The sequence below is a fragment of the Puma concolor genome, chromosome E4, assembly GCF_028749965.1.
Source record: "Puma concolor isolate L17-30 chromosome E4, mPumCon1.1.hap2, whole genome shotgun sequence".
Lineage (NCBI taxonomy): Eukaryota > Metazoa > Chordata > Mammalia > Carnivora > Felidae > Puma > Puma concolor.
Window position 1 is genome coordinate 33,728,108 of NC_141683.1, and position 15,109 is coordinate 33,743,216.

Here is a 15,109-nt window from a genome sequence, read left to right on the forward strand (position 1 = left end):
AGAACATAAGAGCTTTAAAATTATGTTGTTTAGCTTTGTTCTTACTTGGGATGAAAGAGATTCTTCCAGACTTTTAATTTTTGACACACTAAATATACTCCCTCATTTAGTTTAATTTTTAGATGTAATACACTTACTACATTTACTGAAATTAGTAGATGCTGGCAACTTTTAATTGATTAGAAATTTAGATACTTAATTTCGATAACATATATTTTACTTTTTTAAAAAGAACTTCGAAGCCTGGATCTATCACTAGCTTTGTGGTCTTTGACAAACCAACTTCAATACTTTCTATGAAAGTATTTTTTTATGAAATTGAGCCATAAAAAAGGATGAAATGCTGGTACCCGCAACCACACGGATAAATGCCAAACATTATGCTGAATGAAAGAAGCCTTACGGAAAAAGAGTCCTTGTGTTTTCCACGGATATGAGGTTCTAGAACAGACAAGTAATACGATTGGTGGAAAGATCAGAACAGTGGTTACCTATAACAGGAGTGGAGGTGAGGACTACCTGGAAAGGAGTCTGAGGGAATTTTCTGGGTGATGGTGATTGACAGTGGTCTGAGGTATACAGGTGAATGCACTGTTCAAGACCCACAGAGGTTACTTTTAACAGTTGCACATTTCTTTATAAATTTCATATGAAAAGAATAATCTGTAAAAAATACTGAGCTTGAGTTAATGATATATTTGCTTAAGTAGAGGGGCATGCACAGATATCTGCAATTTGCTTTGAAATGAATTAAAAAATGGATGAATAGGTGAATAAATATGTGATTTTGGAAGTGTAATACAATGTTAATGGTAGATCCAGGTGAGAATGTTTGAAAATTTTCAAATTAAAAAAAAGAAAAAACTTTGAAAATAAGCAGAAGTATATCCCTAAACTAAAAGTTACTCAAAATGCCCATGAATGGTAGAATGGATAATTTGTGGCATATTAACAGAATGGAATACTATACAGAGAAGGAACTATCTACAGCACAAGATGAATCTCATAAGCAAAATATTAAACAAAAGAAGCTAGACATTAAAAAAAAAAAAAAACACTCCATGATTCCATTTATGTAGTGTAAAACCAGGCAAAACTGATCTACACTGGTAAAAGTCAAAATAGTGTTTCAAATAGTTACAAAAAAGAGAGGGAGGGAGGCAAACCATAAGAGACTGTTAAGTACAGAGAACAATCTGAGGGTTGATAGGGGGGTGGCGGAGAGGGGAAAATGGGTGATGGGCATTGAGGAGGGCACTTGTTGGGAGCACTGGGTGTTGTATATAAGCGAAGAACCACGGGTATCTACCCCCAAAACCAAGAGCACGCTTTACGCACTGTATGTTAGCCAATTTGACAATAAATTATATTAAATAAATAAACAAACAAACAATGTGATTTCTTTAAAAAAAGTAGTGTTTCACATCAGGGTGGGCATATTTAGTGACTTCTGAGGTGCTGGTATATTCTATTTCTTATTTTGAAATGGGTTCAGTTGGTGAGAATTCATGTTCTGTGCTCTGATGATTTGTGTGCCTTTTCCCTTAATATATTTTAATAAAAAGTTACATAAATTAAAATAATAACAGCTCTTATCTCCCCATCTTACTTTCTTATTTAGATTAAAACCCATTAAAATGTAAACTCCATGAAGACTATAATTTTGATCTTTTTTTTTTCACTGCTGTATACCCAAGATTAGAACATGACCTGCACATAGTGGTCACACCAAACATTTTTCATCAATGAATGATAATATCGCACAGTGCTTATTCCATCACCTGCCACAGAATACAAACACTCTAAACATTAGATCTTACTATAATATTATATCATTGCTTGAGACAATTAAGGTCATTTTTCTCTTCCAGCAGTGCAACGTAGACAGCACTGTATTTTTACATCAGGTATCCATTATCTCATGTTTCTAAGTTCATCTCTCCTTTTGATCAATGGTGGTAGAGAAATCAATGGCCACAGGTGAACTTTAGTCCATGGACTTACAATAGGGAATTGAAGTTGAAAATTTACCCTGTTTTTTTATGCAGTCTGAGTTAATTATTTATGCTGCTGCTCTTGTTGCCCTCAGAGGTGATCATGCCCTTATTGGACTCTGGCACCCAAAATTCTGTCAATTAACATAGTTGTGTTATCTTAACATTATTCCAAAAATGGTTTAAATGAAAGATATGTCTTGTTACAAAGAGACTTAGACAGATGTTGTAAATAATTAACTTTTCTTCCGGCAAAGTATTGTGTACTTAATGAGGAGTCCCTAGTGCTTTACAATTGTTACAATCTTTCTGGGGCACACTGCTGAAGATGAGGTCGAAAGACTTGGCTTTTATCATCGTATTAATCATCTCAGGAGAACTCTATGCAGAAGGTAAATTGAATTTTTAATATTCTTTATTCCCTAAAAATCATAAAGGGAAATTCTAACATCCATTTAACTTGAATTTTTAATATAGTCTTTCATTTTTGTGTATCAACTTGATAAAAGCACAGTTATTATAAATAGAATTTGTTATAGTTAGGCAGATTTATTTTTCCTTTGGGCACAACTAGTAAGTATTTTTGTAGTATTTAGTATTTTGTAGTATTTAGAAAAACAAAACAAGACAAAACAAAATCCTGCTTTGTATCTCTAGGTTTTAGGGCATAGGAGATTAGGATCTAAATACCTCAAAGGGTTTTCAGGCTAACAGTACTGCCATTTAGAAGTCTTTGTTAATCTTAATTCTAACTTCATAATGGAATTGATTCATAACACTGCAAAGCTTGTACAAATTTAATTCTCTGTTCATAAAGTGAGATGTTAGTGTGGGAAATTTGAAAAGAAAAAATAGCCATAAATCATCAAAATTTTTGACCCTTCACCCTTTGATTTTTACCCTAATTTATTTATTGGCTTCAATCTTTAAGTTGTGATCAGGAGGACCATGTAATTGATTACACAGACAAGGATACTTTTGAGAGCAAGAGGGAACTCTATTAATAATTATGTGGGACAACCGTTGCAAACCAAGAGTGTCCAGACAAGCCAATATCTGTTGACTCCCTGACTCAGAAATCTTCATCGCCAGACTTCCCAGTGTGTGAATTAGCGAATGTGAGGCAGGCAGTGTACAAGTGTGGATTATTTAGAAATAATTAAGCTGTAGGGATAAGAAACCAGACAGGTCATTAGGTGTCAGCAGAGTGAATATACGAAATGGGAAACCACAGCAATAAGGCTTTTCTAAAATAAACACCTTAGGGAATTTGTTGAAATAAAATATCTTACAGATTATAATTGCCTTTTAGGTGAAGAGTTTACTACAAATTTTGTACCCCAAAAAAGTCTGCTATTAAAACAGTAAAAGTGAAATAAATAGAATTCATCTTATTCGATACATTTAATTCTACAATAAAATTATTTTTTAGGAATAGTTTCCTTTGGTTTCATTTTTCTGTCTAAATAGAGAAAAACCAGCTGATACAGTTCTCTATTATCTCTATCATGAAGGCATTGCATTTTCTAGATAATTTCCTAATTTTTACATGGTCATAATCTTCTTTCTCCCAAGCAAACAGAAAAATAACCTGCCTGAGGACAGGGACCACAGTCTCATGGTCACCCCCACTGGAAACCTAACAGGCAATAACTGATTTCATAGCATGCAATCATCATTGGCCTATGAAAGGTGCCACTTTTGCTCTATTTATATATTTCTTCCCTTTATCCCTGATCCCAAACTCCATTTCCCCTAGCATCAAACTGAGCCACTATAATGTGTTTGATATATTCTTAAATACGTAACCATCTTTCTGAACTATGTCTGCTTTTGTGTATGTGCTTGACATTCACATAAAAGCTTGCCATAGATTTTCTCTCCTTACTGGTTTGTTTTACTTGCTATCATTTAAACATATTTCCATGTTGCTCAATCTATTTTGTTGCTACTGCTACATAGTGTTTCATAAATTTTACTTATCCATCTCCCTAGTGATGGACACATAGTTACCTCTAATTTGCTTCTAACCACAAATAACTCTGAAATGAATGCTGTCCATATAATCACCCTATTTCTTTGTTATAATTTCTCTGGCATATATATATTCACATGTGTGTTAATAATATTATATTGTATATTTTAAAGTTGCTAAGAGAGTAGATCTTAAAAGTGCTCATCACAAGGGAAAGAATTTGTACCTGTGTGGTGATGGATGTTAACTATATTTATTGTGAGATCATTTTGCAATATATACAAATATATATGTGTACTCATTATACTGTATGCCAAAAACTAATATGTTGTATATCAATTATACCTCGATAAAAATATTATGTAAGTACCTATAATATTTACTTATGTGTGACAGGCATCTGTCATTCAATAATATGTTTGTGAGAGTCACCATTCAGAATTCACCACTTGTATTGCTATATACCATTTCATTGAATGCATAGTCTAAAATACGTTTAACTTTTCCACCATGAATGGGCATTTGGATTGTTTCCAGTTTGGGACTACACCAATAATGCTGCTATGAACATTCTCTAAAATGTCTTTGGGTGCACAGATACTTTTTTTCTTTCTTCTTTCATGTTGTTGATGTGGTGTATTACATTGATGGATTTTTGTATGTTGAACGATCCTTGCATTCCAGGAATAAAGCCACATGCTCATTGGTCCTTTTAATACGCTGCTGAATTCTCTTTGCTGCTATTTTGTTGAGAATGTTTGCATCAATGTTCATAAGGGATGAATGCTTTTTAAATATGGTATGTGCATATTTTGCTTTAATATCGCCAAAGATAGTTGAGTACTTTTTACTAGGTCTGTGACCATTTACATATCCTGTTTTGTAAATCTCTTGCTCAAGTCTTTTATTTATTTTTAATGGGTTGTCTTTTTCTTTCTAAACAAAAAAAAAGCCATTCATTTAAAAATTCTGTATGTTTGCAAATCCTAAGCAGAACTTCACCTATTCTAGAACTCTGCTGTCCAGTATAGTGACTACTAGCCACATACAGCTATTGAAATGTGGTGAGTCCACACTGGGATGTGCTGTAAGTGTAAATATGCACTGGAGTTCAGACTTAGTAAGAAAAAAATAATGAAAAATAATTTTAATATTTGAAGGAGTCAAATAATACCTATTATTAAAATTAACTTCAATTGTTCCATTTATTATGTGACTACTAGAGATTTTGAAATTACATATGTGACTTGCGTTATATTTCTGTTAGTGAGTGTTGTTTTACAAAGTTAGGGAAAGCTTCCCTGAGGAAGTGGCCTGACCAATTTTCTTCTTACTGTTGGGTATTGGGATTACAAGCAGATTAATTCTGATTGAAAAAATTGTCACAGAAGTACCTTAAAATTTTAGTTAATAAAAAGAAGTACTAGTTAAAGTGGCTGCAAACATTTCGGATTTAGAAATGTTGGGGTGCCTGGGTGGCTCCGTCAGTCAAGCGTCTGACGCTTGATTTCGGCTCAGGTCATGATCTCATGGTTGTGGGATGGAGCCCCGCACCTGAACGTGGAGCCTGCTTAGGATTCTCTCCCTCTGTCCCTCCCCTCCTCCTCAGAAAAAAAAAAAAAAAAAAAAGTATTGCCATTTGGTCACACATTTCATGGTTTTAGGTATGTTTTTCAGTTTTCATCTTGATATTTACTCATTTCAGAGAAACCCTGTGGCTTTCCTAGTGTGGAAAATGGAAGGATTGCCCAATATTACTATCCTTTTAAAAGCTATTACTTTCCAATGAGAATAAATGAAAAATTGTCATTTTCCTGCTTGGCTGGTTATTCAACGGCAACTGGAAAACAAGAGGAGCGAATCACATGCACCCAAGAGGGCTGGTCTCCAGAACCACGATGCTTCAGTGAGTTGGTGGCCTGTGTCCACAAAATACGTATAATATGCAAAGAGAGTAGTCTGTAAGTGTCCAATAAAACCTGGCTGGTGGTGAAAAGTTTTGGTAGATTAAGAACAAAATTACTGGTCCAGGGTCTCTGTTACAAAATGAAGGCATATTCTGAAATTCTATAAATAATGTTTCTTATTAAAATGCTATTGTCTTTATTTTCAGTAATACCCTGTGAAGAGAATAAAAACATTTATTGAAATTGGTGTTATCATACTGCCAGAAACAGAGATACAAATAAGTTACTTTAAGGAGTGAGGAACTTATACAGATAATGTGCATAGGAAGCCAGAAAAAAATGCTTGTCACTGGCCATAGGAAGAAGAGTAAGATTGTTACTGTAGTGTTTTATCCTTTGAAAGACTCATCTCTCCTTTGTGCACCAACTTCTTCTCCCATAATATCCATTAAAAAATTTCTGAATTTTGAGTTCAAATTTAGGAAAAATAAATCTGATGGGTCTGTCTCATTATTTAATGCCAGGCTACCCTATAGTCAAACTATTAATTAGCTTCCATCAGAACAGGTGACCTCTCTCAAACAAAGAATTCTCTAAGCTCTGTTTTGCAGATTAGAGGTTTTAGATGAATCTCTTTTATTTAGAAAGTTGGTATGTGCTTTTGTTACACAGTGTTAAAAATTGTCAAACACAGTGGACTTAAAAATATTAGGAAGTAAATTCAAATGAAATTGCTTCTACTTGCCATTAATGACAATTAATTAGTGGAAGAGCACTGTTAAATTTTTTAAAAGTAGATGTGATAGGTGTAGGTGTCACTATAAAAACTGAAGTTAATAAATACAAAGAATGTCAGTATGAAGTTGAATCGATTTTTGAAGTTTGTTACAGAACATGCAGGCTATTTCCAAAATTAAGGGATTTGGGAGTGAAATTTGTTCTTCATTCTTTAAATTCCAAGAATAATAGGGGCACCTGAGGGGCAACTGAGTGGCTCAGTTGGTTAAGCATCTGACTTCAGCTGAGGTCATGATCTCACTCTTCATGAGTTTGAGCCTTGTGTCGGGCTCTGTGCTGACAGCTCAGAGCCTGGAGCCTGCTTTGGATTCTGTGTCTCCCTCTCTCTCTGCCCCTCCCCTGCTCACACTCTTTCTGTCTCCCTCTAAAAAAATACATAAACATTAAAATAATAATAATAATAAATAAATAAATTCCAAGAATAATATTAAACTTTTGCCTTATTTTTACAACTAAGTAAAAGACAAACTTAAGTTCACCAAGTTAAACAAAGAATTTTTTTTCCCATAGAAAAATGCACTAAGCCCGAGCTGACAAATGGTTACATCTCTGATGTAAAATTATGGTACAAAATTCAAGAGAACATGCGTTATAGTTGTAATTCAGGATATAAAACTACTGGAGGGAAGGATGAAGAAGTGGTTCAATGTCTTGCTGATGGATGGTCTTCTCAACCTACCTGCAGGAAGGAACATGGTATGTGTTTAAGAACCATTTCCTAAAACCGAAGAAAAGGGACAGTGAGGCTAGTACTTTCTTATATTGATAGGCATTTTTATTTAATAGAATTTATTTTTCATCATGTCTGCAAATGCAAGAAGTTGGTATTATATTGTTTTTCTTAAGTGCTAAGTGTTTCCCTAACCCAGGGGTTCTCAACTCCTAAAACACACCTACTCCAGTAGCTCCTACTTATTTGTTTTGATATTAATAGACTTTTATTTTTAGAGCAGTTTTAGATTTGCAGAAATATTGATCAGCTAGTACAGAGAGTTCCCATATACCCCTTCCTGCCCTTGGCCACATACAGTTTCCCCTATTATTAACATCTTGCATTGAGTGAGGCGTATCTGTTGCAATCAATGAGCCAATGTATAACCAAATTCATACTTTACATTAGGGTTCATTCTTCGTGTTACACATGCTATGGGTTTTGTCCAGTGTCTAAGGATACGTATCCACCAGTAAGGTGTCATGAAGAATAGTTTCAGTGCCTAAGAGCCCCCTGTTTTCCACCTATTCATCCATTTTTTCTTCCCTCAAACCTTTGGCAGTCCTCATCTTGTTTTTTAGTTGTGGCAAAATACGCATCACATGAACTTTACAATTTCAACTGTTTTTAAGTGTACAATTCAGTAGCATTACGTACATTCACAATGTTGTCATCACCATCACCGCCGTTTCCAAAACTTTTTCACCAAGCCGAAGAGAAACTCTCTACCTTTAATAATCCCCTACACCCCCCACCATACCCCAGTACCTGGTAACTTCTATTTTCTGTCTCTATTTCCTTATTTTAGAAACTTTGTATAAGAGGAGCCATGCAATACTGTTCTTTTGTGTCTGGCTTATTTCACTTAGCACAATGTATTCAAGGTTCATTTATGTTTTAGCATGTATCAGAGTTCATTTCTTTTTACGATGGAATAATATTCTGTTATATATATATGTATATATGTATATATATATATAACATTCTAATATTATATATATACATATATATAACATTCTAATGTTATATATATACATATATACATATATATATAACATTCTAATATTATATATATACATATATATATATATATATATATATATATATATATATATAGCATTTTGTTTGTCCATTTATCCACTGATGGACACATGGATTGGTGACAATTCCTCTAAAAGTTAAACATAGAATTATCATATGATCCAGTAATTCCACTTCTAGGTATATACCCAAAGGAATTGAAAGCAGGAACTCAGAAGTCTACACCAATGTTCGTTCCCAGCAGCAGTTTTTCACAACAGCCAAAAGGTGGAAGCAGTTCCTACTTTATACTAATAAAGAAAAGAATGAAATGGAATAAAATAAAAAAACCTTAAACCTGTTCCTTGCAACATATGTAAATTACTATTTCCTTTATTAAAGAAGAATTCAGGATAATGCCCATGATTTTTATTGGCAGACCCAAATTGGATACACTTAAAATAATCCAGTAACTTGAATAGACATACTTTGTTAACGTGTTGTTAGTTGCTTAAACTGTACAAATCCTCAGACGGCACATAATCAACAAATTGTTACTGAACAAGCCTTTAGTTGAATTGTGGCCTTTTTTCAACTACACTAGAGTAGAATTTTAAGAATAGAGGGGGTGCCTGGGTGGCTCAGTTGGTTAAGCAACCAGCTCTTGGTTTTGGCTCAGGTCATGATCTCATGGTTGGTGAGATTGAGCCCTGCATCAGGCTCTGTGCTGATGGCACAAAATGTGCTTAGGATTCTCTCTGTGTCTCTCTCTCTGTCTCTGTCTCTCTGCCCCTTCTGTGCTTGTGCAGATCTGTCTCTCTCTCTCAAAATAATTTTTTTTTTTTTTTTTAGAAAAAAAGAGTATAAGACTGGTGCAATAACACACAAGGTGTATTAAAAAAAAAAAAGGGGGAATAGAGAGACAAAGGCAAACTGGCTGTTTTTCAATTTTGCCAAAGATGATTCCACCAAATATGCTCAAGATTTTGTGAAAATACATTTTGAGATTTCTTTTTAATATTATTGTTTTAATGATAAAATTCATAAAATAAATAATGTTGATTTTTTTTTTTTTTTTAGAAACATGTTTGGTCCCTGAATTACATCATGGAAATTATTCCACAACGCAGAAAACATTCCAGGTGAAGGACAGAGTACAATACGAATGTACTGCGGGCTACTATACAGCTGGAGGAAGGAAGGCAGAGGAGGTAGAATGTCGCACATATGGATGGTCTCTCACACCAAGATGTATGAGTACGTTCTCATTTTAAAGATGATCTGGTCTCATTTAAAAACTTTCTCTTATGTGGAAATGTATATAAATTGTCACCCTAATTATGTTTCATTTTTCATACTTGTTTTTGCTTATGGTTTTAATTATGTCGATCATAGGCTTTGATCAGTTAAAGCTCTCAGGGGTTTCATACGTAGCTCCCTCGCTGAGGTCTGTTGAAAGTCAAGCCTCCACACAGGAAAAAAAAATAATTAAAAAAAAATTTAAAAATAAATATAAAGCTCTCAAATAGCAGAATTTCTTTTAGCTCAGATAATTAAATTAACATAAGCCTAATGATATTTCATAAATATAGGAATTGACAAGCTTTTATATGTATTTCAAAATATGGCAAATTTACTAATTTCTATTCCAGATATGATATATAAATAGATGAATTTTGTTCAACAGAAAAAATGACACTTTCTTTTGTATTTTATGTCGTTCTTTCATTTTTAGAATTAAAGTGCTCTTCTTTAAGATTAATAGAAAATGGTTATTTTCATCCTATAAAGCAAACTTATGAAGAAGGAGATGTAGTTCAGTTTTTCTGTCATGAAAATTATTATCTAAGTGGATCTGATTTAATTCAGTGCTATAACTTTGGTTGGTATCCAGAATCTCCTGTATGTGAAGGTAATTTTAAAAATTTCACACTCATACAAATAAAATATCATGTCTTAATCAGCTTTAATTTTTATGAAAAAAATGTTTCTGATGATATCTAATCCTTGTCCTGAGTGCTATCTTTTAAGATAAATATGGTCTTTTAAATCAGCGCTATTTTCACCAATATTTAATACATTTAAATTTGAAGAAATCTTAAATTTTGCATTAGTTTGTAGAGTGGTTATAACTTTTAAACTCTCTTACTATAAATTTAAATCTCTTATAACAATGAATAAATTTTCTTTTTGAGAATTACTAGATTCAATTATTCCAAGCTGGCAGCTTTGTGAGGGTTTCTTTCTTATCTGGCTATATATTTCCTGATATGAAAATACAGTCTTCAGAACACTGGGGGTAAAGAATAGAAAAATCAACAGAATATTAACCAGAGTAAAAATGAAAAATATGATCCTCTAGTAAGAGCTATTGTAAAATGTAATCCATGGGGTAAATTTCTATCACTGGACATGTCCAAGAAGATAGTATGATCACCTGTTGGAAGGCAACAATTCAATAGTCATTTAAATGTACCTACAATGAGATATGAAAGAGATCCTAGCCTAGCAGAGGGAACAGATTTGAAAATTGTTCATTTGAAAATGAACACATTGATGCAATGTGACAAATATAATAAAGTCAGGTATAAAGTATTTGAACAAACATTGAAGATTTTGAGGTATGGGGTGCGATAGCATTTTTTGGAGGTGTTGGATAGTATTGGAACTGAAATGTAAGTAGGAGTTTCAGGATTGGGAGAGATGGGGAGAAGTAAAGGTCTTGATAGCCTCTATTTTCTCTGTAATATAGAAGATAATGCCATTATTGACAGGCAGGAGGAAGACAGGAAAGTGGAACTTGGAAGAGGGGGTGAAGCTAGAAAGAGTGAAAGGGGGAGATGACCAGAGGTATGAGATGGGACTGCCCAGAAGGATCCTAATTCTTTAAATGCACCAAATGATAATTTCAATGTTTTTGTTTTTAATTTTCCAGTCCTGCTCAAGAGCCTTGGTCTAACAGTAGAGAGGAAGATTGTTAGCAAATTACCTGCCGCATGTTATTTGAGAAATAAATGGCAAACCTACATTATGCCTACCCCCCTCCCCCCATCCAAATTAGTCAGCTTGCCAGTATGCCATGTTATTTTCTCTGGTAAATAGTCATTAGATGTTAGGTAGGCAGTGCAGTTGGCTGAATAATAATAAATTATATCCTAATCTCTGGAGCCAGTGAATGTTACCTCATTTATAAAAAGGGACTTTGCACATGTGATAAAATTAAGGATCTTGAGGTAGGAATAATTTCTGGGATTATCCATGTGGGCCCTAAATGTAATCCCAAGAGGGAGGCAGAGGGAAATTTGACTACAGAAGAGGAATAGAGATGTGACAGTGGAAGCAAGAAGTTGGAGTAATAGGAGGAAAGGTCGTGTGCCTAGGAATGTGTTCAGCCTACAAAAGTTTAAAAAGGCAAAGAAGCTGATTCTCTCCTAAAGTTTCTAGAAGGAATGAAGCTTTCCTGATGTTTTGATTTTAGACCAGTGAAACTGGTTCTGGGCTTTGCCTTCCAAAACTGTAAAGAATAAACTTGTGCTATTTTAAGCCACTTAAGTGTGATAATTTGTCCCAACAGCAATAGGAAATTAATACAGTCTGCATTTTAGAATAGTTAAGAAGATTTTATTTAATTCATATAGACATGGTACAAGAACAGATCCACCAGTTAATAGTTAATATACTTACTTCAGAAGCTTTAGTTTATCTATATGAGAGAAATAATTGTCCCTGCTTAATAAAGTTACTTTAGGAATAAAGGAGATAATGAATGCTGTTTTAATTTACTTGCTTTTATAGTTTTCTATTGATGTATAACACCACTATTACAAATTTAGCAGCTTAAAACAACACATTTGTATTATTTCATAATTTCTGTAGGTTGGGAGTCTGGGAATAGCTTATCTGGATCCTCTGCATCTTTGTCTAACAAAACTGCTATTAAAGTGTCAGCTGGGGCTTCGGTCTCATCTGAGGCTTGACTGGGGAAGAATCTGCTTTCAAACTCATTGTGGTTGTTGACAGCATTGAGTGCTTTGCATATTGCTGAGCTGGGAGCCTCAATTTCTTCCCAGCTGCCTGCTGGAGTCAGCCTTCTGCTCCTGGCCTTGTTGTCTCCCCATTTGGAAGCTCACAATGTGGGAGTGTGCTTTTTATCAAAATCAGCAGGGAGAGAATCTCTCAACAAGAATGGCCTTACAGTATTATGTTGCATATTATACATACATAATCACATACATCCCCTCGTCTTTGCCACGTTCTATTGGTCAGAAGGAAGTCACAGTTCCTGCTCAGTGGGGAGAGGTATCACACAAGGAAGTGAACAACAAACACATCAAAAGTGGAGATCAAGGGGGTGACCTAGGGTCTGTCTTCAATACTTCCTATGGTACTTGGCTCAATGAATGTGTTTATTAAATCTACCTATTAGTTTCGTAACTATATGACTAAATATGGTGATTTTTTTTTATAAGGAAGAAGAAACCGATGTCCTCCACCACCTCTGCCACTAAACTCCAAAATCCAAACACATTCAACAACTTATCGTCATGGAGAAGTAGTTCATGTAGAATGTGAAATTAATTTTGAGATACAGGGATCAGAAGAAATACGTTGTGAAAATGGAAAATGGACAGAACCTCCAAAATGCATTGGTTAGCAACACCTTGAATAAGCTTTCCCTAAAATGAGGTTTGCATGTGTAGCTAAACGGTCTCTTTCCTCTCATTTGTTTCTTTGCAGAACAAAAGGAGAAGATAGCCTGTGAGGACCCACCTTTCATTGAGAATGGCACAGCAAACCCACACTCTACGATTTACTACAATGGGGATAGAGTGGCATATGAATGTAAAAGCGGGTATCATCTCCGTGGATCAAAAGAAATAACTTGTAAACGTGGAAACTGGACACGTCCTCCTGAGTGTGTTGGTATGTATGCTATATTTACCATCAACAGCTAAGCCAATTCCGTACAATTTTTCACTCTCCTTATTTAATCCACACACTTATAGCAAGACACTACTGCCTACTACTGCACCTACTCTACTACCGTTTTCGTGTGTGTGCAGCCATCCATAGAATTTGACCCAGTATAAAGAATTGGGAAACTAAAAAAGATTTTTGAATGTCCATTAGTGCTAAGCACTGTTATCTGACCTATTTTATACCACGATTTCTGAGCTTTATATGAAATTACATAAGTGACAGTGTGCTTCATTAGAGAAGTAAATAAGGGCATGTTGGATTGGGTGACTGGCCATGATCATGATCTACTTCCTCTCCCTTTATGTCCTGCAAAGTTATATTAGAGCACTCTGTTACTGACTTTGAGTCAGTCCTTCTGATATTACTTATGCATCTGGCCAGTCTGAGCCCTACATCCTTCTGAGATATGTCTCTGGTCTTTTGTTTTGCTGATATGCACAAGCAGGCTATAGTGCCACTCCTAGGTGCTATCCTTCCTGTCATCCTTTTCATTTCTCGAGCTCTCCTAGAAAGATCTCCACAAACATGTTTATTTAAGATATTTATTGCATAAGAGAAAAGCTATGAAACATGCTAAAGAAATCAGCAGATAAGAAAAAAACTAAAGGGAGAGAAAAAGTAGAAAATCTCATCCACGGATTGACTGAGATCTGAGATGAAGGGAATGAGAATAAAAAAAATAAACGATAAAAAAAACTGACGATAATATTTGGGTTATTGTTTACCCTTCCATACATTTTAAGAATATCTCTATTATGATTCATTCATAAGCAAAAAAAGTGACAAATATGCATATGTGTTCTTAGGTGAAACATTTGCTGTTTATTCTTACATAGTAAATTTTTAAAATATTTGAGTTGAATAGGATTTTTCTCATTTCTGGAGAATTTAGAAATCAATTGTCCTGAATCAATTGTCCTAAATATTGAAGAACTAGAGTATGGGTAGCTATATGATATCATTATGTTGTTATAAGTTCATATTAATTTTAAAATAACCACTTTCCTTAGAAAATAATGAGAATTGTAAGCCTCCACCTGCTGTAATAAATGGGGCTGTTGTTGATGGATTACTAGCAAGCTACACAACAGGATCCTCTGTGGAATATAGATGCAATGAATACTACTTATTGAGTGGGGCAAAAATATCTCGTTGTGAACAAGGAAGATGGTCACCCCCACCCGTTTGCTTAGGTAAGATAGAGAACACATTGTGGTTTTTTTTAAATAAAGAGATGTAATTGACATATAACATTGTGTAAATTTAAGGTGTACAATGCAGTGAGTTGATACACATATGTATTTTGAAATGTTTACCACAATAAGGTTAGTTAACATTTCCTTCACCTCACATAATCACCATTTTTTGTCATTCTTGTCATTATGAAGATATACTCTCCTGGCAACATTCCAGTATCAAAACAATACTATTGACTATAGTCACCATTATGTACATTAGATCCCTGGAACTTACTCCGTTTATAACAGAACACGTTGAATTTCTTTTATGATTATGTCTATTTTTATGTGATTTTTACACGTTTTATGGCATGGGAAAGATGAATTTTGTATAAACTTTTTCCCAAATGTTTTCTTTCCCTTTCTTTCTCTCTTTCTTTAGGAGGTTTTTATTTTATTTTTTTAAATATGACTTATTGTCAAACTGGCTTCCATACAACACCCAGTGCTGATCCCAATATCCCTTCGCTTTTCTGTAAGCAGAA

The 15,109-nt window shown here is 34.3% G+C and overlaps 1 protein-coding gene across 3 annotated transcripts in view; it reads left to right on the forward strand.

The window, feature by feature from the left end:
* The first annotated feature begins 2,099 nt into the window (after window positions 1-2,099).
* Window positions 2,100-15,109, forward strand: part of F13B (coagulation factor XIII B chain) — a 38,821-nt gene continuing 25,811 nt past the window's right edge. The window contains exons 1-8 of one of the 3 annotated variants that reach the window (XM_025921160.2): window positions 2,100-2,386; window positions 5,675-5,875; window positions 7,185-7,370; window positions 9,487-9,663; window positions 10,142-10,318; window positions 12,876-13,055; window positions 13,144-13,329; window positions 14,397-14,579. In XM_025921160.2, coding sequence (XP_025776945.1) covers window positions 2,323-2,386; window positions 5,675-5,875; window positions 7,185-7,370; window positions 9,487-9,663; window positions 10,142-10,318; window positions 12,876-13,055; window positions 13,144-13,329; window positions 14,397-14,579 — 1,354 coding nt within the window. In that variant the 5' untranslated portion in view covers window positions 2,100-2,322. The remainder of the gene's footprint in view (window positions 2,387-5,674; window positions 5,876-7,184; window positions 7,371-9,486; window positions 9,664-10,141; window positions 10,319-12,875; window positions 13,056-13,143; window positions 13,330-14,396; window positions 14,580-15,109) is intronic. The other 2 variants (XM_086694839.1, XM_086694840.1) reach the window with 2 other exon arrangements.